General features: G+C 32.9%; 6 protein-coding genes and 1 non-coding gene across 8 annotated transcripts; 3 read left to right on the top strand and 4 right to left on the bottom strand.

Annotated features, from left to right (window-relative positions):
- The first annotated feature begins 1,074 nt into the window (after positions 1 to 1,074).
- LOC125865268 (zinc finger protein GIS-like) lies at positions 1,075 to 3,622 on the top strand. 2 transcript variants are annotated; one of them, XM_049545472.1, is made up of 2 exons: positions 1,075 to 1,819; positions 3,437 to 3,622. In XM_049545472.1, the coding sequence occupies exons 1-2, from the start codon at positions 1,136 to 1,138 to the stop codon at positions 3,584 to 3,586; spliced, it is 834 nt and encodes a 277-aa protein (XP_049401429.1). In that variant the 5' UTR covers positions 1,075 to 1,135; the 3' UTR covers positions 3,587 to 3,622. The 2 variants fall into 2 exon arrangements, with proteins under 2 accessions (XP_049401429.1, XP_049401430.1); XM_049545473.1 differs by lacking the exon at positions 3,437 to 3,622 and adding an exon at positions 2,517 to 2,649 and having other exon boundaries at positions 1,078 to 1,819.
- A 1,217-nt stretch (positions 3,623 to 4,839) lies between these two features.
- Positions 4,840 to 6,492, top strand: LOC125865699 (60S ribosomal protein L21-1-like). Its single transcript, XM_049545911.1, has 2 exons — positions 4,840 to 5,159; positions 6,059 to 6,492. The coding sequence occupies exons 1-2, from the start codon at positions 4,923 to 4,925 to the stop codon at positions 6,314 to 6,316; spliced, it is 495 nt and encodes a 164-aa protein (XP_049401868.1). The 5' UTR covers positions 4,840 to 4,922; the 3' UTR covers positions 6,317 to 6,492.
- Positions 6,493 to 6,758: 266 nt separating this feature from the next.
- On the bottom strand, positions 6,759 to 9,538 carry LOC125865917 (probable protein kinase At2g41970). Its single transcript, XM_049546178.1, has 8 exons — positions 9,459 to 9,538; positions 8,924 to 9,116; positions 8,407 to 8,657; positions 8,126 to 8,252; positions 7,765 to 8,038; positions 7,308 to 7,440; positions 7,141 to 7,227; positions 6,759 to 6,962 (listed from the first exon to the last, which is right to left on the bottom strand). The coding sequence occupies exons 2-8, from the start codon at positions 9,024 to 9,026 to the stop codon at positions 6,837 to 6,839; spliced, it is 1,101 nt and encodes a 366-aa protein (XP_049402135.1). The 5' UTR covers positions 9,027 to 9,116; positions 9,459 to 9,538; the 3' UTR covers positions 6,759 to 6,836.
- A 773-nt stretch (positions 9,539 to 10,311) lies between these two features.
- Positions 10,312 to 12,297, bottom strand: LOC125864217 (E3 ubiquitin-protein ligase SINAT2-like). The gene is made up of 3 exons (XM_049544131.1): positions 11,996 to 12,297; positions 10,845 to 11,231; positions 10,312 to 10,641 (listed from the first exon to the last, which is right to left on the bottom strand). Exons 1-3 carry the CDS (start codon positions 12,194 to 12,196, stop codon positions 10,312 to 10,314), a joined length of 918 nt encoding a protein of 305 aa, XP_049400088.1. The 5' UTR covers positions 12,197 to 12,297.
- Positions 12,298 to 14,787: 2,490 nt separating this feature from the next.
- LOC125865918 (DNA-3-methyladenine glycosylase) lies at positions 14,788 to 18,322 on the bottom strand. Its single transcript, XM_049546179.1, has 6 exons — positions 17,910 to 18,322; positions 17,449 to 17,520; positions 16,740 to 16,863; positions 15,924 to 15,994; positions 15,310 to 15,367; positions 14,788 to 15,232 (listed from the first exon to the last, which is right to left on the bottom strand). The coding sequence occupies exons 1-6, from the start codon at positions 18,285 to 18,287 to the stop codon at positions 15,069 to 15,071; spliced, it is 867 nt and encodes a 288-aa protein (XP_049402136.1). The 5' UTR covers positions 18,288 to 18,322; the 3' UTR covers positions 14,788 to 15,068.
- Positions 18,323 to 18,938: 616 nt separating this feature from the next.
- Positions 18,939 to 19,020, bottom strand: TRNAS-GCU (transfer RNA serine (anticodon GCU)). The gene has a single exon. It is a non-coding gene; the product is annotated as a tRNA-Ser (tRNA).
- A 3,990-nt stretch (positions 19,021 to 23,010) lies between these two features.
- Positions 23,011 to 26,122, top strand: LOC125866115 (protein trichome birefringence-like). Its single transcript, XM_049546412.1, has 5 exons — positions 23,011 to 23,941; positions 24,333 to 24,525; positions 24,608 to 24,801; positions 24,894 to 25,052; positions 25,246 to 26,122. The coding sequence occupies exons 1-5, from the start codon at positions 23,055 to 23,057 to the stop codon at positions 25,595 to 25,597; spliced, it is 1,785 nt and encodes a 594-aa protein (XP_049402369.1). The 5' UTR covers positions 23,011 to 23,054; the 3' UTR covers positions 25,598 to 26,122.
- Positions 26,123 to 27,146: the final 1,024 nt, after the last annotated feature.

Below are 27,146 nucleotides of genomic sequence, written 5' to 3'. Positions count from 1 at the left end.
TGTCAAAAGTTATTTTTACTGATAATAAAAGTACACCTTTGTGAGTTTTGTGATCATGGTCAGGATGTTAACGTTACTTAACATAATGAATTAGAATGAGTCTGATTAAGATTATTCCAAACGCCAACACATGAAAAATATCCGATAAATACATAAATCCACTTGTCACTAGCTTCTTAATCGGAAACCCTAACATCAATAAATAACAATAGTGTAGAATTAGATTTCCACAAGATATGTGATTGGCATATTGTCTGGTTACCATGAATATACAAATTAATGTATTGAAAAGTCAGTTCCAAATTAATACATCTGACCACTTCCTTCATATATCTGTCCCACCCCCAAAAATATACACAACATATAATATACACCCAATACATAAATAAATATGTCATTTAACATGACTTTAGCGGTGTACAATTAGACACTTTAAGATGTACAAAGTTGAACAATTACACAGAGGCGGAGCTAAGTGGGGGTACGTGGGTTCGGATGAACCAGTAGCTTTTCCATAGATTATGTATTTGTACTAGAAAATTAAATAAATAAATATATATACTAACTCGTGAACCCCTAACAAAACTGATTGATAGTTTAGTGATAAAGAAAGGGGTTGTGGATTTGTCTTCCACGCTAGAATTGTGGATTCGAATCCCACTATCAACAAAAAGTTTAAGGAAATTTACAACCCCCACACTCTGCCTCTGACTACACACATACTGGATTCGAATCCGGCTATCAACAAAAAAATTCAAGAAATTTACTACCCCAAACTCTGCCTCTGACTACACACATACTGGATTTGAATCCCACTATCAACAAAAAATTTAAGGAAATTTACAATCTACAAACTTTGCCTCTGACTACACACATACGTCCTGTGTGCATGACCACGTAGGACACATATGTCTACTCATGTCTAACTTTATACAAGTTTAAGTATCTCAATATGCATATATACTAAAGTTAAAGGTCATAGATATCAATTGAAGTCAAGTTAAACGAAACGTTTATCTATATATTATATACTTCTCTAGTTGTGCTTCACCTTTATATATTCTCTCTTCTAAACCCTTTTTTCTTTATCCTTTTCCTCTCTATATACTATATCTTCTTTTACACAAAAAAATTCATGGAGAGAACTAAAGATAGAGAAACTCAAGATTTCATGAATGTTGAGTCTTTTTCTCAACTTCCCTTCATGAGGCCAACAAAAGAAAAAGGCGCCATTAGGCTTTTTGGCAAAGAATTACTAGGTACTACTATTCGTCATGAAGATCAATCAAATGACATTCATGATAGTATTGGAGAAACTGCAGAAATTAACAACAACAGAAAATTTGAATGTCAATATTGTTGTAGGAACTTCCCAACATCACAAGCCCTAGGAGGACATCAAAATGCGCATAAAAGAGAACGTCAACATGCTAAAAGAGCTCAATATGCAAAATATCAGTACAACACTTATTTTAATTCAGCGTTGTACAATACTAGTAGTACTACTAGTGGTGGTTTTTATGGAAGTCATGTGAATAATAACGGCCATAGCCATTATTATTCACAACAAATTAATCGCGATATAAATGAAAATCATCGCTCATTTGCAGCGTTATGGAGAGTACCTCATGTTCATCATAGTAGTATTAGTAGTAGTAGTAGTAATTCTTATTCTCCTAATAATGTTTCTAATTTTGTTAGGCCAGTAGTTTATAATAATGTTGATGGAGATTTGAAGAAGATTAACACAAAGAGTAGCTCAATTTCTGTAACCAGATTTGGGTATGAATTGAAAGAAGGAGTACTTCATCAAGATCATGTAAGTTTAGATCTACACTTGTAAAGAGTACAATCCAAGCAATAGTATCCACTCTGTTTCAATTTGTTCGTTTTACTTTTTCTTTTTAGTTTGTTTCAATTTGTTCGTCTCCTTTTTTTTTTTTGGCACCTCTTTGATTTAGATTAAAGGCATTTTGATACATTATATTATACGCATCTTAGTTTAGGATTATAATAAGATTTCAAAATCTTATTTAAGTTTCTTAAACTTCATGTTAAATTAAGCTAAGATAAATAAAGATGTACATACATTATACGTACAACACCTTTAACTTGTTCTAAAATTTCTTTTTAGCACTCCAATACAACCTTGTTTCGTTTTAACCATCTAACTCCACTTCTAATGTACCGTTTGATTAAAAATATTTATGATAGTACGAGGTATCCATGGATGAGTTTGTACATTGCAATTACTATTTGTTAATTATCTTCAATCAATAAAGTGGAATTCCACCATTAAAGTTTTGGAATAATTCATTTGGGATTAGGTTATATATATACACTTGATTTTAAGATAAGAGCCATGTGTGAATTCAAATTTAATCGTTTTCAATATAAGTATCGAAAAAATACTTGCTAGCATAAAAAATTGTGTATAGAAATTCACATAAATTTTAAGCCATATGATCTCTATTCCAAGTCTCTCTCAGCTTCCATTGTCCTTGCTTTTTATACAGGGTGGATCCAATGTTATGGTATTGGGGTTTATCTGAACACAATATAATACAGTTGACGCTGGAGTTGAGTACGTAGATATGAACTCATGACTTTAAAAATATAAAACGATTCCCTTTTGTCATGTCTCGATTTATATAATGCATTTTTTTTCTTTAGTTTGTCTTAAAATGAATATTTTATTTCTATATTTAGAAATAGTTCAATTTTAAAATTCTTACTTATCTTTAATGAGACAATTTATAGTCACACAAATATTTCAAATTCGATAAGTATTGGTTAATCGTCTATATATTTCATTATAGTTCTATGATTCAGATCAATTTTCGCGTTCGATTTAATTTGTATTTGATCTCATTGAATTCCCTTATTCAAAGTTAAGACTGAATCCCTAGCCGTGTAGATTAAAGGTGAACACTCATCGTTTACGATATAAACTATATATGGTGTCTAATATCTTGTCCGCTCTCCATACTTTTACACCTCAACATCAGTAGATTTCTTTCTTAAAGTACTTCAAATCAATCAAACAATACCACATAAATTGAACCAAAGAATATACTCTACATGAAGGGTAATGTTTTCCCTTCCCCATAGAGAACTTTAGAATATAATATATAATCTTGTGTCCTTTAACTCATGTAGGCAATAGTCTAAGAAATTGTTTGCTTCTCTATATTAGGAGAGAAATGGAACACCACTTTAGGCCTGCATTTTTCATAAAAGGTATGAAAAGGGCAACAACAAGGAAGAAGCATAATTGGTTGAGATTTAAGACAACCTACCTAGCTAGAGCATTGATGAAAGTGAACCTTATTTGAAGACATTGTACCTACATATTATTATTTTTTTGGTTTCTCATGTGGTGTTCAGTATTCGTATTGAGATTTGACTAAATTATCTGAATTCATCATTTTTGAAGGTGATGCTTTCAACAAGTTTTTTTTCATTCTCAAAAGCTCGATCAAATCCGAGATATATGATTAAAGATGAAGGAATCTCAATCATCCTACACCTGTCGATTGTACCGACATATTGCTTTCAATACAATCAATGCATGTACATCAAATAATTAATGACATTTCTCTCATGCTGTGGACCAGCTCTTTTAGTGTTCCATTACATTTTAGTCAAATATCAAATTTTCAATATTCTTCTTTCAATTGAACTATAGACAATGGAAATAGTATTTTATGTTACAACATCTAGACAATAATTTTTTGGTATATTATATATAACATTTAAGTTCAATCTTATTACCATAACCACCACAACTATCCAATGGGTCCACTAGTAAATGCAATATGTTTGGACATTGAAAATTGAAATACATATAAGGACATAGATCTATGTTGAGAAGATAATAAAAAAGGAACAAATGAACAAATAATTTGAAATTTGAATTTAGGACCACACACTGCACCATAGAAGAAAAAATTAAAATGTATAGTGACATGAGTTTTAAACATTATTCTTTTTAGTAAATGATCTTCTTCTCTTTTTAGATTTTTTTCCCAACCTCAGACTAATCAACCGAATATTGATTAATACATAATCGATCAAACATTACTTGAACATGACTCTTCTACTCCGAAACGGACCGTTCCAAATAACTTATAGATCTTTAGATCATATTAGTTCAATGTTTGTTTGTAATGTTCAACAATACATGATCAAATATTATACTCGAGCCTAACATTTTCGAAAAAGTAATTTCTCTAGAGCTAAATTTGCACAACTTATAAAAATAAAGAAACAATCTGAATGGCCAGTCGCACAAATGCCCCATTCAAATTTTTGGTATTTTCACATAATAATATCTCACAAGTTATGTCGTAAAAAGGTAAAATTCCTTTGACACCAAAATAACAAACAACTCTTTCGCGACATAAGTACTTTATAAATTTTATAAGATTGCAATATTAAATCTAAATGATAACCTAAAGGAAAACTTACAGAAATTCTACTAGTTTATAAGTTAATTACTTAATATAGTCTAGTTTGCTATATTATAACTTTTACCGATTTTGGTGCATCCTGATACATGTATTTTAGGATAGATGACGTCAAAATTAGATATAATCAACTATTTTCATGGGAGACTTTCATTGTTCGTGAATAAGGGTATATTTGGACTTGTCGTTGTTCTAGATATATTGTATTCAATTGGACTCGTATGCATGTGAGATATCGGGCTGAAAGTTCTGATGGCAACCCATTCAAAGAGATGAAGCCCAATGAGTGAAAGAGTAATTGGGCTAAACTACTAAAGCCCATATATAATCCGGCCCAACCCATCAAAAGCCCTATAAACATTCATCTCTTTCGTTTTGCTTTTTAGGGTTTCAGTCGCTTCCTTCCCGCACACACAGTCACACACTGCACACACCGGAGAAAGGCGGAGGAAAATGCCGGCCGGCCATGGATTGAGGTCTCGTACGAGAGATTCATTCTCTCGTGCATTCAGAAAGAAAGGTACAATTCACCTTTCAACCTACCTTAGGATCTTCAAAATCGGTGATTATGTTGATATCAAAGTGAACGGTGCAATTCACAAAGGAATGCCACACAAATTCTATCACGGCCGTACCGGACGTGTCTGGAACATCACCAAACGCGCCGTCGGTGTCGAAGTTAACAAGCAGGTCATCTCTCTTCACATACCTGATAATTTTTAGCTGTGTTTATTTGAAATTGAATGAATGAATCAATGCATTTGCTCTTGAATTGTTGATTTGTAGCTTAAAGTAGGCATTCATTTGTGTTATGATCTCAAACAGATTTGAAATAACAAAGTATTTTTCGGGATAATTTTCAATCATATTGTTAACTCAATTGAGTTACTAGCTAAGCTGATCATAGAAATAACAGAAAATGAACAATTTATTTTCAGCATATAGAAGTTAATTATAGAATAGGCGAATTTATATGAATGAATTGAACTTCAGCTATTAAGAGCTTTCAGAGCCTTGAAATGAAGAACATTTTAATTTCCAAGTAAAATTCATGAATGGAGCTGTGTAGTAATGCACACTAACCGAAAACCTCGAGCTTTGTTTGTCGAATGCCTACATGGATAACGAATGCTGAATTGCATTTACAATGGTGAATATAAGGTTTTCTGATTAATTTCATATTGAAGAACTATCATTTAATTTCATAAATAGCCATAGAGTTGATGATTTTTTGAAATGGAATTGTAAAAAGTGAAGTTTATGAACTCATAGAGTAAAAGGTTATCAATGTATAGATCCAATTGTCGAGATATATAGGTATAATTATGTCTCGAAACATGAAAGCTTCGTAGTTTCTACTTAACTGGAGCTTTTCAGTATATAACCGAATCATTAAAAGACCTGCAAATGTTTCTCGGTTGAAATGATGAATTTGCATCATCTCTTTTCTGTTATGTAGTTTTGAGTATATCATTATGTGGAAGTCTAATGGATTGTGAGAGTTGGTATTGGATATTCGTTATTTGGTTCTCTTACACTAATTCATGGGATGCCTGTCGAACTGGTTTCTTGCTTGTTCTGGATCTCAGGTTCGTGATCGTATCCTAAGGAAGAGGATCCACGTTAGGATTGAACATGTTCAAGCTTCCCGATGCACCGAAGAAGTCAGAGAAAGGATCAAGAAGAACGACCAGATTAAGGCTGAGGCCAAGACCAGAGGAGAGGTTGTCAGCACAAAAAGACAACCTGCAGGACCCAAACCAGGATTCATGGTTGGAGGCGCTACATTGGAGACGGTTACCCCCATACCATATGACGTGGTTAATGATTTGAAGGGAGGCTATTGATTTTACTCTGTTTACGAGCTGGTGATCGTTTACGTTCGTTTATGAAATTGGAAGACAAGATTAGTTTTTTTGGTGTCACCTCAGACTCCGCATTTTATTTATAAATTTTGTTTACATATGAATTGAGGCCTTCGTTGAACTTATTGCTCTTAATGCAAGTGCAGAATTATCTATTACTGCTTGATTCTATGCACACTAATTCATAGAGTTTCCAGTTGAGCTATTATGGTTCCTGTTATTATTTCATAACTTAAAAGAATGAAACTTCGTCGATCGACTTACAATTGTGTTAAATATATTGCTCTCAACATTCAAACTTCCAACAGGTAAAATCATTGGTATTCATAGCCACATATCACAAATAATCCAGTAATGGAGTTAGTTTATACCCAAAAATCTCGATACTTTTTGCAATTCTTTGATCTGTTGAAGCAGATTTGATTCAGAGTGTATAACCTTAGTGCTTCTTTTACAATTTGAGTGGCCTGGTTGATACTCCAAAGTATAATTTCTGTAATGCTTATGTATTAGACTCAGGTCCTGCTGGTTTTGCAGTGAGAAGTGGTTGCAGTGCCTTGACGACTATCGTCATATTTGGTCGAAAATCTGCCTCATATTGAACACACAGTGCTGCAACTGCTGCCATCTGAGAGGAAAATGTACACAAAAGCCAGAGGAAGATGATGGTTATTGGAGTCTGATACAATGACACTGTTTAACTTTTTTATATGAACAAGTAACTACGTAGAGTTAGAGTTACATTGTCAGTATAAATAAGTTAAATCCGTGTACAAAATACTACTAGCAAAGATCAATAAGAAAACCTTAGCAATTGCTTTTGCTGGATAGTCGTTGTTTAGCTTTGGATCAACACATTGCTTCACTTTGTCTTCACTCAATCTTGGAGTTGCCTGCAGAAAATTCGAGTATGAATCAGCTGACTGGTGGTAGAAATAGGTTCGATGACAAAGAGGTAAAGGTAAGAACCTACCCAAGTGACAAGACTCTGTTGTCCTTTGGGCATTGTATGATCTACTGGCTTTCTTCCCGTCAGGAGTTCCAAAAGAACGACTCCAAAACTATAGACATCGCTTTTCTGTGTTATCTGTCCTGTCATCGCATACCTGCACAATAGTATGGTCTTTATATTAGTTATATCTACTTCTTGTCAGTACTAAATTTCCCTTTTGTGTTAACGTTTAGTATATCTATCGGAAACAGCCTCTCTACTTCTGAGGTAGGAGTTAGGTCTACGTACACTCTACCCTTGATCTTTGCTTTACCCTTGATCTTTGTGGGACTACACAGGATATGTTGTGGTTGTTGTTAACGTTTAGTATAACGATGAGTTATGTTATGAAGCTTGGTAAACAGGAAGCCAACTACGAGGAGATAAGCAGGTGATGCAATTGCAAGATAATGCAAACTCAGAATGCAGTAGGGCTTACTCTGGAGCATGGTAGCCAAATGTCCCCAAAACTCTAGTGGAATGCAGACGAGCTGCTGTGTCGGAGGTCTGGTTTGTCAAGTTGAAATCAGCAACCTTAGCTGTAAAATCATCAAAGAGAAGTACATTGCTGGATCTGACATCGCGATGAACAATAGGTGGCTGAATTTTTTCATGTAAGTATTCGAGGCCTTTTGCTGCACCAAAAGCAACTTTAACTCTCTGATTCCAGGTAAGAACTGGACCAGGCTCCGCGCCTTGGACACCTTTTCTACCTACAACAAAACATCCAACATTCAACTAAAATGCTTCAACAAATCTTGCATTCATGATTATTTTCTTAACGGAACGATTTCACATACCATGTAATACATCATGTAGAGATCCCATAGCTGCAAATTCATATATCAAGATTCTATTGTTTGCTTCTAGACAATACCCCATAAGAGTCACAAAATGCTCATGCTTAAGCCTTGAAACCATTGATAACTGCATAGTCAAGGAAAAAACAATCAAATTTCATGTAGACTAAACGTCCTTCCTCGGAAAATCATACTGTATATATAGCTCAAACGCTACTCTTTACACATATACATCAAACTTTGAACATCTCTTATTGAAATTTCTGGCTTCATCACTTCACCTGTGCTGTAAAGTCGGAATCTGGTTCTGGTGAAGAACTAGTATCCAACTTTTTGATTGCTGCTTCCTGTCCATTGCTCAATTTAGCAAAAAATACGCGTCCATATGATCCTTCTCCGATCAAAGCCTTCTGACCAAAGTTACCGGTCAGTTTGTTTAGCTCGTCCAAGGGTAAAACCGGTATCTCGATTGGTAAAACTTTCTGTGGAGTTCCATTTCTTGTACCACCCCTTGGTTCTGCTCTGTCACTAACTACAATACCAAAAAAATGAACTTAACATTATTAGAATGCATCATATCCTAATAGTCGACAGATGTATAATATATGTATACATAGTGTATATCAGCTCGTTTGTAAATATTTTTGACTGAGCGACCAAATGTGTAACTTCTCCTAACAACAACCTAATGCTGTAACTTTCTAAAAAAGTAGTAATGTACAAGATGCGTGTCTTTGTACTTATTGATTTGATGTAAACATCGAGTACAGGTAAAAATAATTCCGAGTAAAAACGTACCACCACCAGCGTAGGGATTACCAGCTCTAGGAGGGGCTGTATTTTGGTTAGATGGCGGACCGCCGCTGTAAACGTCTTCTTCTCCACCTCCACAGCAAGACATTGTTGTTCAATTATGGAAGGTTCAATATATATCAATCCATATAAATTTCAACTATGAAATTGAATTTTATATGATGCACAACAGAGTTTCCTAGGAAAAAAATAGAAAACATTAATTAAAACACTTTCAACAACAACAAAAAAAAAAAATTGAAACAATACACACATATTTTGTCAATCATGAAAATGAGGACAACATTATATTAGATGACTATCCACCAATTGATTATTAGTGGCGTAGCCAGGAATTTAACAACGATATTCAACTACTATATGCAACAAAAAATCATTTTTGCCCTATTTATATATAGTATATAATTTTTAACGAAGAATTGAAATCCCTTGCATCCATATGGCTCCGTTGTTGCTGACATAATTACAACTCGATGAAACACAATATTTTATATTGCTAAATATGAGAGATGTTACATACCAAAAATCTTAGGGAAAAGAAGAGCAATCAATCATGGAAGAATTAAGAGATTTGTTTCATTGCTGCATTTTTCTCTTCTTCTTTTTTTTTATTGGTTTTTGCTATTTTGCTAATTTTCTTTTCTTTTTCTTTGTGTTAATGGAAAAAAAATTGTTTTTTTATGTTTAAAACGGGAAAGTCGCATGGAGTCTTTAAACCATTAAAACCAACACATTTCTACGTACTAATAAATAAAATAATTATAGTACTGATTCCCTTCTCTTTGCACGTCCCTATATTTTCAATTATTATCATGCACTTTCTTTTATCGGTATAATCTCATAGGTAGAGTCCATGGAAAGTACATATAATATAATATAACATGAAAAACCAATTTCAAAAAAAAGAGACCGTTTTAGTAAAAAATGTTGTTAGAATAGAAAGGGTTATTGTTATAGTGAGATCTGACTAGTTACAATCGAGGTTCATAGTTTTTGTTGAGTTATCGGGGTGGGGAAGGGGAAAGGACTAAATTGACCCTTTTTCGGGATTGAAAAAAGCCGATGCTTGTTTCCAAGATACCGTCATTGCTTATTGACCATTTCTTTTATAAAGAGAACTTGGCTGAAAAATTCAACTTTTTAGACAGAAATGAAAGGTTAGAATGACATATTTTTTCAAATGAATAAATCAAAACTTTATTTCATTCAAATTAGTACTAGTATCTTTTACATCATTCAAATTGGAGTACTATGACTTCCAACTTACATGTTTTGGTTTGTGTTTGGTACGGGGAAAAACGTTTTTCCCCCTACCAAACACACACAGCCGTTCTCTTCTGAAGAGTCGACACCATACAATTGCCTAGGCATTGTTAACTAGTCGAATACTCCTTCCATATACGACCTATGACCTTCAACATAAGCTCTTCTCCATTCCCACCTGAGAAGAAAAATGCCAAGGTTCTCGGAATAATAAGTCCATCTTGACAATCGCGAATTTTTCTATGACTGTCTCTTATACTCCTAGGAACACCTTGCCATGTTAACTTACGGCCAAAACCACCAACTTCTAGACTATAGTTGAACATTTTGGCCTCGTTGTCCTCTCCCATGAATCGTAGAAATGCTATGTATACCGGTGTCATACCTAGTGAAAACGCCTCAAAATGTAAGACGAATTGCCTTCCAAAACAGTCGAAAACCTGCATTTGAGTGAAACATGTTAGTGTACAATCAGAGAACCACAACATAAGAGATGTGAATCTGTCTATCCAACAAAAAATGGACTAAAAAAAGTTCATTTTCGAGTACTTCCTTATTTAGGCAACAACTAAGAGATCAATTCGAGGAACATTGAGGACAGAAAATTTGGTAAAACAAAAGAAAATACTCTGTTTGAACTTACTGTTAGCATCCATATTGCATTGTCAACTTGTTGTGCATTTGATTTAACATATCGATGATTGAACGTGCATCCTGTATGCATATCAACTTTGTGATCCTCCTTGAGATGCAACATGAGTGTTGGAATGTCCCCTTTTATCGAGCATTCTGATCCCGCGTAAGGACAGTGGTAAGGCCTAAATTTGCAACGTCTTTCGTGTTTGAGCTTTCGATGGTAAGGTAATATTTTGTGACAGCCAAGATTTTGATGTCTGCAGGGCAATTCCAGTGACTCTGCTACTTTCTCTAAGGCTAAACACCTTATGTTTCCAAGTTCAACTTGGCAAGTTGGACAGTAATTTTGTGCTTCAGTTTTGCAGTTTGTGCATAGTGTATGACCATTTGGACACTACAAAGATTGTGTATATAATGAATGTGAGATGAAAAGAATCAAATAAAGAATGAAGTTTTTCTATCTACCAAAGTATTGGTTACTCGATATATGTGCTGGTGGTTAGTATTTGGTGGAATAGTTGAGGTGTACACAATAACGCGATACACAAACTGACATGTGACACTCAACCTTTATTTAGGAATAGAGAGGGAAAATATAGCATGTCACACGAGCGAAACGAGGTTTTGGAACCCGAAAGTGAGAGGGGCGCTTCGCGAGCTGGGCTTTTAGTGATGAGGCCTTTTAATTTCGGATCACAAAACCCTACAATTGATGAGAAGGTCCTATGGAGTAAAGGGTAGTGTATATGTTGTCCCTACCTTCCAAAGGTACCTAAACTACGGGACAACACAACAGAGAGACGGCCCAACCCGAACACCACCACCACCATTAAGAAAATAACACTATATATAAAGAATTTATGTCAGTTATGTTGTTCAGACTCTCCAAATTATAAAAAAAATGTTGTCACACCTATGTCTGATCCTTTAAAAGACAATATTTTCGAAAAGTACAAGCAACATAGTTAACCAGTTACATCAAATGTAAACTAACAACAACAATAAGATTCTTCTCATCTGTCCTATCCTTGGGGGACAGAGTTATCTGGTACCTATTGCTGATAGGAGGTGACAAGTATCCCATGAAATTAGACGAGGTGCTGCATGAAAGCTGGTCTGAACACCACGATCATAAAAATAAATAGGAGTTGTATTTACCTGGTAAAATGGAGGATACATGGACCTTTTACAAATTGGACACTCAAGCAACTCATGGATTGAACACTTTTGAAACTTTTCACCAATACATGTAATACTTTTCTCAAGCTCATCATGTGTCTTTGTTGTATCAAATCTTGAAATTTTTTGCCACGATTCTACAAGTTCTTTGCAACTACTAACACCACCACCAGGAGCCATATTTTGTAAAAAAAAACTTAGATGATATTACTTAAATTTAACACTTAGAGTTAAATAACCAAAGATTAAACTCTTATAAGTCTATGGTCTTTGTAGAAAACACTTGAAAGACTAGAAAATCAAAAAGAGGAAACAACGTTAATATTACGCTAAGAAAGACCATATATACTTGTACAAGTCCAGATGCTCATTTTGACTTAGTATATAGTTGGAAAAGACTATTTTTAATATAATAATAGTAACAACTACGCCTCAGTCCCAACTCACGAGCAAACCAGAATCGGCTATACCAATGACTAAAACAAAGTTTGGATATATAGACGTTGAATCATTTAGACTTCTTCATGTGTTTATTTCTTTTTATTTTGACTCTCTTTGCTACTGATGAGTTACATGAATCCTTACTGATTATGTTAGTACTCCATATAAATTCATCTCAAATTAATATTACAGAAACGATAAAATAAAATAAAAAATATTAGAAGTTTGTTATATTTTCTCTTGACATATAAATCTCGTAAAGTCTAAATAACACCTACAAAAAGTGCTAACATGACTAATAACACAAGGGGGAAATGAAAAGTATAACTCCATCACTAATCGCCTACATAAAATCTTTACCGATCATGTTACTCTGCATAAATTCATTTAAGGTTAAACAAGTTTTTTTTTTATATATATACGATATGTTTGAATCCTCTTGACATGATATTCATATTTATATTTTTATATTTTGAAATTCACATTGAAAATTCTGATTTCTCTATAAGTAAATAATAAATATCGTCTATATAAATCTTTTTATTTCCTTACCCATGAAAAAGACAAAATCAGAAAAAAGAAAAAAAAATGCCATTAATTATTGTGTGGGGACTTGGTCTGCAATTATTTATATTCCCTCTTGTATTTTTCCTATTTGGGTAGATGAGGTAGGTACAACTTTGAACTAATTTAAACCAAATAGATTCTTTTAACAACAATCCAATGGAAATTAAATTAGAAAATAAAAATAAAAATAAAAACATAAAGTTTTACTTTTCAACATATTTGTTATTATCTCAACTAAATAACAAACGACCAAACACAAAAATTTAGATGCATTCATCTGTATATGTTTAATACATCCATTTGGCAAAAATTATTTTAAGAAGACAAAGACTTGAACCAACGCTCACATGGTTAAATTAATATTATATTGTAAGCAATAGCGGAGTCAGAAATTATGTAAAGAGCCTTTAAGATGTTATAATATATCAAATATATGTATAAAAAAAATAATTCAGTCTTTTTATTATCTGTTATAATTTTTTTAAAATTACATATATATTATGGCGATAGTTGAGGTTTTATAATATGTATGTGTGAAAAAGATATTATATACACGTGGATACACTTATTATGTGCACGGACATAATATATTTCATTGTTGTTACACACCCCAATACGTTCCATTCTACTACAAGAATATTATATACACGCAGATATACTTATTATGTGCACGAAGACGGTGTATTTTACTATTAATATGCATACAAATACAATGTATTCCGCTATATTTTGAAACCAAAATGCTGCTACGTTTCAATTTTCCTAAACTATATGAAATTGTCATATAAAGACAATAGTTTATTACCAACATGAGTTATTGTGCAGTGATGAGACTGTTCCACCCTTTATCAGAGATTTCGAGTTCGAGCCCTGAAAATGAAAAAAATCTTGCTAGAAGTGTCACCTCTAAATGAGTTCTGCAGTGCGCAACCTGAATTTAGTCGAGACTCCAATACACGAAAGACAGTATATTCACACAGACAATTTAATGAATTGATAGCCCAACCAGCAATCATCAGGACCACCCTTATATGTTTTTCCTTAATTTAATATTTTCAGTACTTCTAAATGAAATCAATGAAAAGGACAACAATAAAAACAATGTTTTCAGTTTTATTTTGTCATCAAAAGCATCTTTCTTGGCTTTTTGCAACCAACTAATTTTTTTCATGTGAATTCAAAATAGGTTTTGCAGAAAACTCACAAACAACCAAAATCCTATCCTAACAACCTAAATATTCTGAGAGCAGCATACCTCCTTTTCGTAACGGTGGTGTTCAGATCAGTTTGCATGTATAAGACTCCATAAATACGAGAACTAATTGATAAAGATGAAATAACATCTATTGGTTGCCACTTTTCAATCAAATTTTCAAAAAATAATCATGGCGTATCTTTAGAAGTAAATCTCAGTATCCTAGATTTTGTACGCTTGACATGAAAAGTAGAGGCAAGTGGAATCAAATGTCAAGCCTCAACCAAAAAAGGGGGACAACCACGAGTAACCAAATATGAACTAGTATCATAGGCACTTTAACAGTGAAAAAGGCGAAAGAAGCAATCCGTAAAAAGATTTGGTACCACTCACTAAATTCTGTGGTTAAAAATTAAAACTCCATAACCACAACTACTTTGCAATTGCATGGAGCCATGGACTAAAAGGTGGTTGTTTGTGAATTTTTACATAATTTGCATACAAACATTAAATAAAATGAAAGATGAATAAATATCTTGCGAGTAAAGATGAGTACACACACCACCCTCCTCAGACCCCACTTACAGGGTTACATGGAGTATGTTGTTATTGTTGTAATTAGTACAGATAATCCAACAGAATGAGGCATATTTATAAGCCACATAACCAAGAACATGATTTGAGTTATATGGTAAATCAACCCAAATATACACAAAAAGGGGGTAAATTGAAAGGAGGGGAGTAAAAATCCTGTACACTTACGAACAACAACTTGATTATTTTCTCACCCCCCCCCCCCCCCCCTTCCCGGTGGGGGGAGGGGACGGATTCATGGCGCCAATTGGTGAGCTAAAGAGGTCTGAGAGTCTTTTTTGGGGCACTGATCCATGAAGAACCGGCGATTGCAAATCTCCACAATGCATTAACATGTTCTGGCAAAGCATACTCTATACCAACTCTTGGACCAACAAGTATATGTTCTGGTTCTGGCCCATCTAAGAGTTCTAAACCGCCTGTCATATGCATAAGAATACGCGGGATTCATATACTAGTTGCTAAACGTTGTAAGATGGAACATCAAAATGCTTACCAGCAGTATATAGAGCGTGGCTAGACCATTCTGTTGAGAGTCCTAGTGCTTGACCAACCTACACAGAGACACAAAGTAACACTATCATGTAAAAGCAACGTTGCGATAACTTGTTACAATTATCTTAAATAAAAAAGTCGCGATTAATGCATCTCATCTCTTTAGGAAAATGAAACATATTCAACTGATCATCGTAACTATTTTGAGGTGATATGATGGACAGTTATTTCAACCAACAGAAAATCAGAACAATGTGGAAGGTTATTCATACTTAAAAAAGCTCTAGCTCGGAAAACTACAAATGTTCATGATAGAAAGACCAGTTTGTGCGCATCTCAATTAGTTCCAGAACGTATCTGTTACCTTAGACCAAAACAAGAACCCGTTAACCACCAAGGTTTCGATGGATGGGATGAAATCACCAGTGTCTTTACATGTGCTGAAATTTAATACGGTTCTAGCTAAATTCTCTAAGACAAAGCTAAATTCTTTTCACATGGGATCTAAATCAAGTAAAGCAAAGAAACTTTTGGTTATCTTTAAGAAAGGTTTGATCAATACAATGAAGTTAAACAAGCAACTTAGTCCTCTACCCAACAAAGGTCATGACGTACCTTTCCAGGACCTGCAAGAAGAACAGGTTTCTCAGTTTTTAAACCCCGACGCTGCTGAATAGTACCCAGACCTGCAGAGTTTACTTTATAATTATTGAAAGAGAGCTTTAAAATAGCATTTGAGCTTTGTTTGTTAGAGATAATATACTAGTCCAACAATGCAGGACTTGAGAGGAAAGATCATCATCTTTTTTCCTGAGAAGGGGAAAAAAGATCATCGTAAGTAGGGTAGTGTGTGTCAATGCTAATGTGTTCTATATAACTTGTTTGCCATTTAGCATGCAAGCATTTGTTTTTTTGGTTTTTCTGTTCAATAAGGTTCATTTATCACGCTATAATGGGAACTCCAACGCATGAATCATAATTCTAAATTATTTACAAGTGATCATTTTAGAAGTATCAAGGTGTACTCGGGATATTAAAATAGTTATATTGGTGTAATTCTTCCCTGGCCATACCTCTAACTATCTTGATATTGGTTGATGATATCAATTAAAACGGACAAATATTAGTAAATTTAGAAGAACCCGACAAGATATATAGCTGCTGCGGTAACTTTTCGATGGATGCATTTAACTACCCTATACTACCATCTAATTGTTTTCTGAGGTGCGCACTAATGCCACAAATGTAAATTGGTCAAAATGGAAATGTTGCTTCAAAGAGTGAAAAGATCACTACAAGAAAGTGGGGTACTTCGGAAAGTGTGTGCATCGACTTGAAGTGGGACTAAAAAGATCAAATAGAACATATTAAACTGCAACGGAAAGTAAATTAGGAAATTTTAAAGGTAGGAGAGTTTGTAATTCAATTTACCGTAGATGGGAGCGCAGGAACGAATCAATACAGCAGCTCCAGCTTCTTCCTTGTCTGCTACAACATTGAGCATCATGTGGAGACCGTAGCAGAGGTAGACATATGCATGACCACCAGGACCAAACTATAGATCACAAATCATTAGAAAATCTAGAAGACACGCCCCGATACACCCATGCTAGTCGATGTCATAGCATAATCTACTAAGAAATGAACAAATGTTCAGTTACAAAGAGCACCTTGAAATGTTTCATATGGTTCCAAAAAGGTAATACACCAGAAAGCCACCGACTATGCTCACCAAAGATTATGTCCAACTTAGGATCAATTTTGTACTTCAGATGTAGAGCTAAACAACTACATAAGATCATAAATGTTTTCTTCACACAACCTAATCTATCAGATTGATATCATTACATCACACCATATAACAATCAACTTTCTTCGTATAAGCGACTACAACCTACCTTACTCATCCAATACAACATGCCCCGTCAATTATCTTGCCTAAATTTCAGATTAGAAAATAAAGAAAGAAGGAAAAAAGTCGAACTTGAGCGAACTGCTCATCTAAAAGCTTAATCTTTTACAAAGGTAGCACATTTTTATTACCTATCCCTGCAACTAAAAACTTAACACACACTTCTTCCCAGCATTCACCACTAATGTAAAGCAAATGACACAAAAATATCAGCTTTTAGAATCTTACAACAGGGGCAGTCCTAGCTGTTTTCCCAAATCGACCATGACAAGCTGAATCATTTGGCCTATAAGCTTCCACCTATCAAACAATTCATAACAAGAACAACAACCCCATTATTCAAAACAATGAAGCAGCATAAACACATTAAATCAAGAACACCAATAACATCAAAACCTCAAAACAATAAAGCAGCACAAACACATTTAATCAAGAACACCAATAACCTCAAAACCTCAGAACAATAGAGCAGCACAAACACATTAAACCAAGACCACCAATAACACTAATACCTCAGAACAATAAAGCAGCACAAACACATTAAATCAAGAACACCAATAACATCAAAACCTCAGAACAATGAAGCAGCACAAACACATTAAATCAACAACACCAACAACATTAAAACCTCAGAACAATGAAGAAGCACAAACACACATTAAATCAAGAACACCAACAACATTAAAAACCTCAGTTATCTGAAGAACAACATCATCCCTCCTAAGAAACTTGCCAAGCAAACGTGGGGCAAGATCAAGAGCATCAATTTGGTAAAAATTTCGACTCAAGATTGGATTTTTATCCAAGAAAGCTATAAGGGTAGCGTTAATTTGAGGTATTGGGAGGTTTTCTTCAGATTCTGAGATGGGTTTTGAATATTCTTTTGATTTGTGCTTGTTTTTGAATCTTTTGGATGATGAAGCTTTGGTTTTGGTGGCAAATTTCTGAACAGTAATATCGTGATTTGAATCGCTTTTTAGCCGATGGGTTTTCTTCATTGGATTAATATTAGCATTGAAATGGCAGATTAGTGTGCAACTTTGACAAGAACCATAGCATAGGGTCATAAACTGAGTGGAAAAAATTTGTCAACTTGGGGTTTTACAAATGTTACAAAATACAAATTGTAGTAAACAAGAATTGTCTGTTGGCTTTAGAAAGGGACTTTCTGTTTGACTTGTAAATTTGTAATATAAAAATTGTACCTACAAATTACTAGTTAAAAGGAAAAAGAAGGATAAAAATAGGCTATTCGAATCTCCCGTCATCAAGCCAGAGCTAGTTTCACAGCTATTGATTTGCACCCGCGGGTCAATGAAAACCAATTAAATCTCGATTCAGCATAAGCAAGGGATGAGAGAGGCCTTACGAGGGCAAGGAAAGCAGAAGTGGGACAAGAATAAACCAGTAGCCAGAAAAAGGGTATAAGCATTCTGGGCATTCCTCTTTTCTTTCTTCTTCTAGGAAGTATAAATATCTCATAAAATTAATCGAGATAGCATCGACTCAATTGAGTCGAAAAAGGCAAAAAAGAAAGGAGAAAAATAGACGATTAGAATCCCCTTCTTTTTTCTTCTACAAAGTATAAATATTTCATAAAATTAATCGACAAAGCATTGACTTAATTGAGTCGAAAATCTTCTACAAAGTATAAATATTTCATAAAATTAATCGAGAAAGCATCGACTTAATTGAGTCGAAAAATGCAAAAAAGATATCGTCGCCTGAGAGATTCGAACTCTCGCGGGGAAACCCCATGTACTTAGCAGGCACACGCCTTAACCACTCGGCCAAAGCGACACTTGTTGACTAAACTTCTCTTGCATATATACTTATATATACTATCAATCTCAATTTGTGTGACATAATTTAATTGAACCCGAAGTTTAAGAAATATGAAAAAGACATTTAAATATTTTTTTAGAAGAATAGGCTTGATATATTTTTTTAATAAACATTTCTCACTCTACTAAATCGAAAGACATGCACTCTATTAAAATCAATATGCTTTAATCAGAGATTTCAAATTCGAATAACAGACATTTCTTTCATTTTCGTACATAAAAAATTCGGTGAATCAATTTATTTAAATGTCACTTATCTAGATGTGGTGCTTCATGCTTGTCTCTCGAAGCAACTTCTTGAATATAGACTCATTTTTGCTAGAATACACTTTATCTTTTGAGACTTTTCAACGCGAATCAAAATTTAATCAGACATCACGAACAGATAGATAAATAAATAAATAAAAGTTGAAAAGCAGGTGTCATTCCCATAGTTATCTAATCCATTACCTCAATATAATATTATTGTGAGTGCTCTTCCCATTACACACATGGTATAAGTGGTTTAGTTCATGCCTAGGTTGAAACCTCTAAAACGACATGCATGCGTATGTTTCTTTATTTACAATTTTTTAATTTTTCATCTCATGTTCAATATTTATATTAGAATCTTGATTAATTAAATTTATGTATGCGTTGAAGTGTCTCATGTTAAGGTAAAGTCTTTCTTAACAGAAGCGACTCTATATTTAAGAGGAGGATAACAATTTCTCTACTTTTATAAAGATAAATATAATATTTGTGCATATCTTATCTTCATCGGATTCTAGTCCAGAGAAAACGCAATATATTGTTGTTATTATTATTTTTGGATAAAATATGATAGATCTGAATTTCTCTTGAGTCATTTTCTTTTATTGTATTTCTAGAAATCCAATTAATTTTTGTTAATTAGTTGATGGAGGAAAATTAGGTGTATTAAAGAAAGACTTGTCCTTAGATCCTTCTTTTGTCATTTTTATCAATTAAATAATGGTGGGGTATTTTCAATATCAATTTTTTTTTTCCTAATATAAAAATTTTCTGATCATATGGTTTTAATTGATATTGAGTGCTATTTCAGAATTTTAATTACGTGTAAGTTTTTATTAACAAATATTGTTTTATTAGGCTACTAATAATGTCATGACAATCACAATCCTATATTGTTATAGTCTTATAGATGATGTGCATAGCTAGGCACTTTATTTTTATAAGGTAAGAAAGGGATTTAATTTGACACAATAATAGATTCATAAGGAGGGGGTTTAATTAGCCATAATGATACATTTATAAGAAATTTGATTTGACATAATGTTTGTACCATATCACTTAATTATGATTAATTGATAATTACAATTTATAAGCAATAGAGACAGTCTTGTATTATTGATTTGACATGAATGGTAGGTTCAAGAGTCAAAGTCGAATCTACCGAGCAAGCATAAATTCAATAGCTTTTGTTCAGATATATTATATTATAATTAAGAAAATTACTTTTAAAAATAAAATCTCATTGAAACTGTATATATATGATTAATTCTTCAAAATCATATCGCATTTCGAATATGATAAAATAAGATGAATTGAGATGCGATTTTATAAAATATATTTATTTTGAATATATTAATTATTTCTTTATATTTCGACTAGCGAAAAGAAACAAAAGAAAAATCTTGCTATTTCTTCAATAATTTCTGTGATTTAGCAAAAGTTGAAGTACTATTTTTTCATATATATTAGTAGTATAGTTTTGGCACCGACAAATATGCCAAAATAAAAACCTATACAATTTGCACCAAACATTCAGTCCACTAAAAAAAATAATTATGTGGCATTTAAAGTTTGTGACCCTGGAACAGATCATACAAGGAGAATATTTATGACAATACAATCAAACTTATTTTTTATATTTATATATATTGAAATGATTTTTGATGATTAGATTTATCGATAAGTGACGTCTGGAGAGGATAGTTAATACATATTTTATTCTTATTTTGTAGAGTTAGAGATGTTATTTTTGATAACTTCTGGATTCAAGTAAAAGATCTTAATGCAGTTTGAAAAATTAAAAAAAATAAAATTTGATGAGAAGATTGTCCATGTCCATATTTTTTTTTTCATCTGGCGTGGACTCTTCAACAACAAAAATGAAAATGAAAGCAATAATAACAATAAAAACAATACAATAAATTAGTGTAATAATCAAAGCATGAAAAAAGGAGAATAAAATATTCTTTGATTGAGATTTAGTACGTTAAATAAGAAGTGTTTAACCAATATGAATTGTGGTGTAGTAATGAGACTGTTTCATCCTTAACCAGAGATTTTGGGTTTGAGCTCTGAGTATGAAGAAAATCTTGTTAGGAACATTACCCTTGAATGGGCTCTACAATGCGTGATTTGGATTTAATTGGGACTCTAGTGTGAGATTTAGACACCGAATGAAAAAAAAAGTGTTCAATTTGTTCCTTTTGTGAAATAATATATTGTTTGAAGTGTAGTTGAAAAATGAAAGGTCAATCTTTTTCAACTTGTACGGACATATAGCACCTTAAGATTCACTCTATTTTTCAAAATGTTTGTAATTTTATAATTTTGATTATATTAGGAGTTTCAAGCTTTATATAGTGGAATGATAAATATATTTTTTAAATTACTAATAATTTTTGAGTTTGAAATTTGAGAATATATCACTATAATAAGAAACATATTTATATAATTTTTCAACACAAATCTACATAATCAAATTGTGAAGCAAATATTGGAAAAAAATAAACTTTAAAATTGATTATAATAACATAATTATTATATCAAATAGCTAAATATTATTTCTTCTTTCACAAGTTCATTGCCTAGTCCAAAGGGTTATTCATGGATTGCGAAAGATATATTCGAATTCCCTCAATAAAAAAATATTACTATTATATACTATAAGGTATTGTATAATGCCAAATTAAGTAAAGCCAGAGCCGCACCCAACATATACACGTGTAAGCATTCTGTGATATATTTATTTTTTAATTAATTAATTAATTAATGCTAATCTTCGTGTATTAGTTTTTAATTTTTAGTGATTTGGAGTTGTCTCGCCGGAATTATATCTGATGGCAGCCGGCGGCACCGGCAGTGGCATTCTTGATATTAATCTCAAAACAAGTGTCATTCTACTCAAACTATAAACACAACATTCACATAGTTTATAACTTTCACTTTTCCCAACACGAAGTTTATGTGAAATTAAAATTACAAAACATTCCTCAATTTGATTAATATTTCACAATTAATCTAAAGATTCATTTTCATTAATTATTTTCTCTTTTCTTGTATGGATACATTTCAGGTAAAAGCTTTTCCTTCTTTACTCTCACATATGCATAAAATTACTATCCTCGTCATCACAATTTATATGATATATACTTGAAATATGAACCAAATCATATAAACGATGACAGAAAAAATATAATTTTTAATAATAAACTTTTTGTTTAACGTTTTAAATATGATAATGTATTACTAATATTATTATTATTTTGCTTTTTATATATGACATTTATTTCAAAATTGGCCTAATTTGAATTCTTGGCTAATCAAATTCCATTAAAGGAAAGAAAAACAATCAACCTCTTTTTCAAATAAATCAAATTTTAAAAAAGATCTTGACCTATTTTGTTCTAATAATAAAATCTCTCCAAAAATAACTCAAATTTGAAAAGAAAAAAAAACTCTTTATCCCTTTTAATTCTGATAACTCGAGGTCTCAAACCCAAAACTTTGTTAAATGAGATAAGTATTAATTAAGTTAAGATAATAAATAAATAATAAAAATTTCAAACTCTTTAAATTTAATTATGGTTTTTCCGTTACTCACTTGTGTTATAACTCTTCTAAATTTGTTTCACATTATAACACACATTAAAAAGAGTCCAAAATCTCTCTCACTTTTTTCCTTTTACATAAAAAAGAAGTTTGTTTTGTTACTTGATAGAGTTTTAGAGCAGAACAACAATGGCAGAAACAGCAAAATATGCAGCTATTAATGGTGGAACTCTGTTTACAGACATGAAAATTCAGTTGTCTCTTCCCAAAACTAAAAGAACTGTGGCTTGTGCATATGGGTTTGTGTTTATTTTCATTGTTGTTACTACTTTCTTGGCTTTTAGTCCTTCACCAAACTCTTCTTCACCATGGTTTACTAACATTTTTTCTTTAAGTAAAGAAGATGTTGGTACTTCTTATAGATCTCAGTTTTCTTCTGTTTTCTCTAATCTTTTTCCAAGAAGTTCAAAAAACAATTTTGAGCAACCCCATTTGGATAAAAAGGGACTAATTGTTGAAAAGAGTGAAAATTATACTCAGAATGATGATAAAGGTGGAGTCTTGGAAAACCCCTTTAATTCTTCTTCTGTGTTGAGTGATAAAGAATCATCAGTTGTGAAGAATGAGACTTTAAGTGAAGTTTTTGATGATAAAGTTGGAATCTTGATGGGAAATCAGACTTTTGATGATAAAGTTGGAATCTTTAAGGCAAATCAGAGCTCAATTGAGGGTTCTAAGTCTGCTGCAGCTGTGAATCAGACTGAAAGTAGATATTTTGATGATAAAGTTGGAATCTTTAAGGCAAATCAGAGCACAATTGAGAAAAAATCAGCACCAAAGTTCTCTTCTAAGGGAAAAAGTGCAAATGTGGACAAGGAAAGAGATGTTGATTTGGTTAAGTCTTTGTTGAATTGTGATTTCTTTGATGGGAATTGGGTGAAAGATGAATCTTACCCTTTGTATAAACCTGGTTCTTGTTCACTTATTGATGAGCAATTCAATTGTTTTCTCAATGATAGGCCTGACAGTGGTTACTTGAAGATGAAATGGAAACCCAATGCATGTAGTCTTCCTAGGTATGGGCTCTTTAATGTTTCTTGTTTTTACCATTTCTAGGTAGTGTAGCTTTAATTGTCTGACTCCGACTTTGAATATGCACATCTAAACAGCTTAACTTGTCTCCACAGTTGAACACTCTAAATTACAAAATGAAAAATTTACGTGTCACGTCAGTCTTAGGTGTCCACAAGACACAATGGGAACGAGCTGGAGTGTTTAGTTGCAAGTTGAGATGTGTAGATGTGCACTCTTAAGGTTCGAGTGCTTACTTGCCAGCTGAGGCAAATTTCGAGTGTCCCTTACTTTTGATCAATTATGTAATGTATATGTTATGTATATTCAGATTGATTTAGGGAATTAATAATCTTTGAATTGTTCTAATGGTTGAATTTTGGAACTTATTATCAGATTGAATGCCACTCATATGCTGCAATTGTTAAGAGGAAAGCGTCTCGTTTTCGTTGGTGATTCTTTGAATAGGAATATGTGGGAATCCCTTATTTGTATACTTAAAAACTCTGTAAAAAATCAGAAAAAGGTTTATGAAGAATCTGGAAGACACCATTTCAGGACAGAAGCTTTCTATTCGTTTATATTCGAAGTGAGTATCTGATGTAGCCGGATTCATTTCTAGTATTAGAATTCATCGTCGATGTGTTTGATCATTTGTGTAAAATTTTCAGGAGTATAAATGCAGAGTGGAGTTCTTTGTGTCTCCATTCTTGGTTCAACAATGGGAAGTTGCTGATAAAAAAGGAGGGAAGAAAGAAACGCTTCGACTTGATTTGATCGGAGAGTCTGCTGATAAGTATAAAGACGCGGATATCTTAGTCTTCAACACTGGTCACTGGTGGACTCACGAGAAGACTTCGTTAGGGTAAAATTTGTTAATGTGTTTTTCGACATACATAATCGTGCATTTTTATGCTTAATTAACTTCTAACATTAAACAATGCTGAATTTTTTCAGGAAGGACTATTATCAAGAAGGAAACCATGTCCACAACGAACTAAACGTTCTTGAGGCCTTTCGGAGAGCATTAACAACATGGGGTAGATGGATCGATGCTCATATCAATCCCAAGAAGACGTTCGTTCTCTTCAGAGGTTATTCTGCTTCTCATTTCAGGTAATAACGCGAAATTCAAAACCAAATCACATTAACTTGTCGAATAGCTCTAGCTCTAGCTCTTTACCGTGTAGTTTAAGACAAAGACTAGTTTATTATTGTTATTACTTCGCGACCAATTGATTAAATCGTAAACTACTATGGTAGCATTGTTTTCATCACCCTGTAGATTAAATTTTATGTACTTCCACAGTGGCGGGCAATGGAATTCTGGCGGGGCGTGTGACAGTGAAACAGAACCAATAAAGAACGACACATATTTGACCCCGTATCCATCCAAGATGAAGGTACTAGAAGACGTCTTCAAAGGGATGAAAACTCGAGTCTCGTATCTCAACATCACAAGAATGACGGACTATAGAAAAGACGGTCATCCATCGATATATAGGAAACCAAATTTGACACTCAAAGAGAGGAGATCACAATGGAGGTATCAAGATTGTAGCCATTGGTGCCTTCCCGGTGTACCCGATGCTTGGAATGAGCTCTTATATGCTGAACTTCTGGTAAGATTACACCAAAAACAACAAGAGAAAAAGTCATAGGTAAAAACAAACACTAATGTTGCGCAGACTCTTCAAAAATGTCATCAAGTGCTTGTCTAATCCTCAAAAGTGGTGCATTTTTGAAGGATCTAACACGGGTGCGGTGACATTTTTGGAGTGTACGTGGATGTACAAACACATATATATACAAGGTGTCCATGTACATTGAAATAATGCGTCATGCCTATACAAAATATGTGTTGGCTTTTCGTTGTTCTTGAAGTTACATTTCTATATAGAGGAAATAGAACAAAGAAAACTCCTCCAGAAAATCCAAGAGTAAATTATTGTGGCCTAAGGCTCCCTACACATCAACCTCTCCAGATTCGAGACTCAATTTTACTTGTGGAATTACACTGGCATATTATTGTTGTTGTAGTAAATTATAGTATGTGAGAGATTGAATTTCCCTTGAAAAGGAATTTTGTTGTTTAATTATAATTCTCTCATGCTATAAAGTATTTTTCAAGTCTCAAGGGCTTGAAAAGTGTAAATTCTTCAATAATTTATTTTATTGGTTTTTTTGAATATTTTAAGGTATGATATTTTATTATTCTTATAGATCATGTTACGCATAATAATGTTTGTCGAAAATCGTGAGTTTATTTAAATATTATTGTATCTTGTCAAAAATATAGTATGTGTTCAAGCTTTTTAATTAAAGTGGTTTAAATTAATTAATTGATGTTGACTATGACACTAATTATCTTTTGATGCTTTTGATGAGAGCTTGCGTGTCGCGTTTAAAGACATTTGAAACTAATTATTTACATCTCTAATAGTTTATTTTTACTTGTTCATTATTTAAAAATTTAATTCTTACTCCTTTTAAGTTTTAAGTTAACATATCAAAAATAATTTTTTTTCTTCATGTTTTAGCTTTAGTATTTTTTTTTAGCACATTAATTGATATGGATATTGTGATTTTTTTCATATCAATCCTTGCGTTTTCATGGACGTGTAAAATTTTAAGTGGATAAATAAAAGCGGACAGAAAAAATATTAGACTACTTTATACTTTAATCCTTTTTGTTGTACTTCACATGGGGATGTTTAACTAATGTTTCTCTATGTTGTAAAATGGCGATGTTCAGCGTATTGTTGAATTATATCCGATGGTAGAGTTAAATTTTTTTGCTAAATAATTTAAAATATAAAGAAGTAAATACTAAGTCATGTTATTTTTATCATCTATTATATATATAATATAATATATGTAATTTTTATCGAAAGGGCTTCAAATGAAGCCCTTAACCCTATCTAGGCTCCACCCCTAGTTTATTTTTGATCATTTGATTTACATGCTAGTTATGTGGTAATGATTATATGAATAGATTGATTTACAACTACCCGAAGAGAAAATACATAGAGTTCAACCTTAATTTATATCTGTTTTCTTAAGTAGACATTTAAAACTTGCGGGATCATAAAAAAGAAAAAAAAAAAGGGCATGTTGTGGGACTATTATTATTGTAACGTCTTTTAGTCACGAGTGGTACTATATACTGACAATTGTGATTCAAAAGCACTTTGGAGCTTCTAATTCAAG

Source organism: Solanum stenotomum, chromosome 5 (assembly GCF_019186545.1).
Source record: "Solanum stenotomum isolate F172 chromosome 5, ASM1918654v1, whole genome shotgun sequence".
NCBI classification, from domain to species: Eukaryota; Viridiplantae; Streptophyta; class Magnoliopsida; order Solanales; family Solanaceae; genus Solanum; species Solanum stenotomum.
The sequence above is the reverse complement of the archived record's forward strand: the minus strand, read 5'-3'. Positions and strand labels throughout refer to the sequence as shown.

Bases quoted from the DNA above. Each gene is read 5' to 3' on its own strand.
- LOC125865268 (XM_049545472.1), top strand. From the start codon at position 1,136: ATGGAGAGAACTAAAGATAGAGAAACTCAAGATTTCATGAATGTTGAG. The intron at 1,820-3,436 runs GTAAGTTTAGAT...TCATTTTTGAAG, and splicing joins GAGTACTTCATCAAGATCAT to GTGATGCTTTCAACAAGTTT.
- LOC125865699 (XM_049545911.1), top strand. From the start codon at position 4,923: ATGCCGGCCGGCCATGGATTGAGGTCTCGTACGAGAGATTCATTCTCT. The intron at 5,160-6,058 runs GTCATCTCTCTT...TCTGGATCTCAG, and splicing joins GTGTCGAAGTTAACAAGCAG to GTTCGTGATCGTATCCTAAG.
- LOC125865917 (XM_049546178.1), bottom strand. From the start codon at position 9,026: ATGTCTTGCTGTGGAGGTGGAGAAGAAGACGTTTACAGCGGCGGTCCG. The intron at 8,039-8,125 runs GTATGTGAAATC...GTTTTGTTGTAG, and splicing joins TCTACATGATGTATTACATG to GTAGAAAAGGTGTCCAAGGC. The intron at 7,228-7,307 runs GTAGGTTCTTAC...AATTTTCTGCAG, and splicing joins AACAGAGTCTTGTCACTTGG to GCAACTCCAAGATTGAGTGA.
- LOC125864217 (XM_049544131.1), bottom strand. From the start codon at position 12,196: ATGGCTCCTGGTGGTGGTGTTAGTAGTTGCAAAGAACTTGTAGAATCG. The intron at 11,232-11,995 runs GTAAATACAACT...CAATCTTTGTAG, and splicing joins TGTATCCTCCATTTTACCAG to TGTCCAAATGGTCATACACT. The intron at 10,642-10,844 runs GTAAGTTCAAAC...ACTCAAATGCAG, and splicing joins ATGCAATATGGATGCTAACA to GTTTTCGACTGTTTTGGAAG.
- LOC125865918 (XM_049546179.1), bottom strand. From the start codon at position 18,287: ATGACCCTATGCTATGGTTCTTGTCAAAGTTGCACACTAATCTGCCAT. The intron at 15,995-16,739 runs GTAAATTGAATT...TAAACTCTGCAG, and splicing joins TTCCTGCGCTCCCATCTACG to GTCTGGGTACTATTCAGCAG. The intron at 15,233-15,309 runs GTAAGCATTTTG...TGCATATGACAG, and splicing joins CCACGCTCTATATACTGCTG to GCGGTTTAGAACTCTTAGAT.
- LOC125866115 (XM_049546412.1), top strand. From the start codon at position 23,055: ATGGCAGAAACAGCAAAATATGCAGCTATTAATGGTGGAACTCTGTTT. The intron at 24,526-24,607 runs GTGAGTATCTGA...TAAAATTTTCAG, and splicing joins TCTATTCGTTTATATTCGAA to GAGTATAAATGCAGAGTGGA. The intron at 25,053-25,245 runs GTAATAACGCGA...GTACTTCCACAG, and splicing joins TATTCTGCTTCTCATTTCAG to TGGCGGGCAATGGAATTCTG.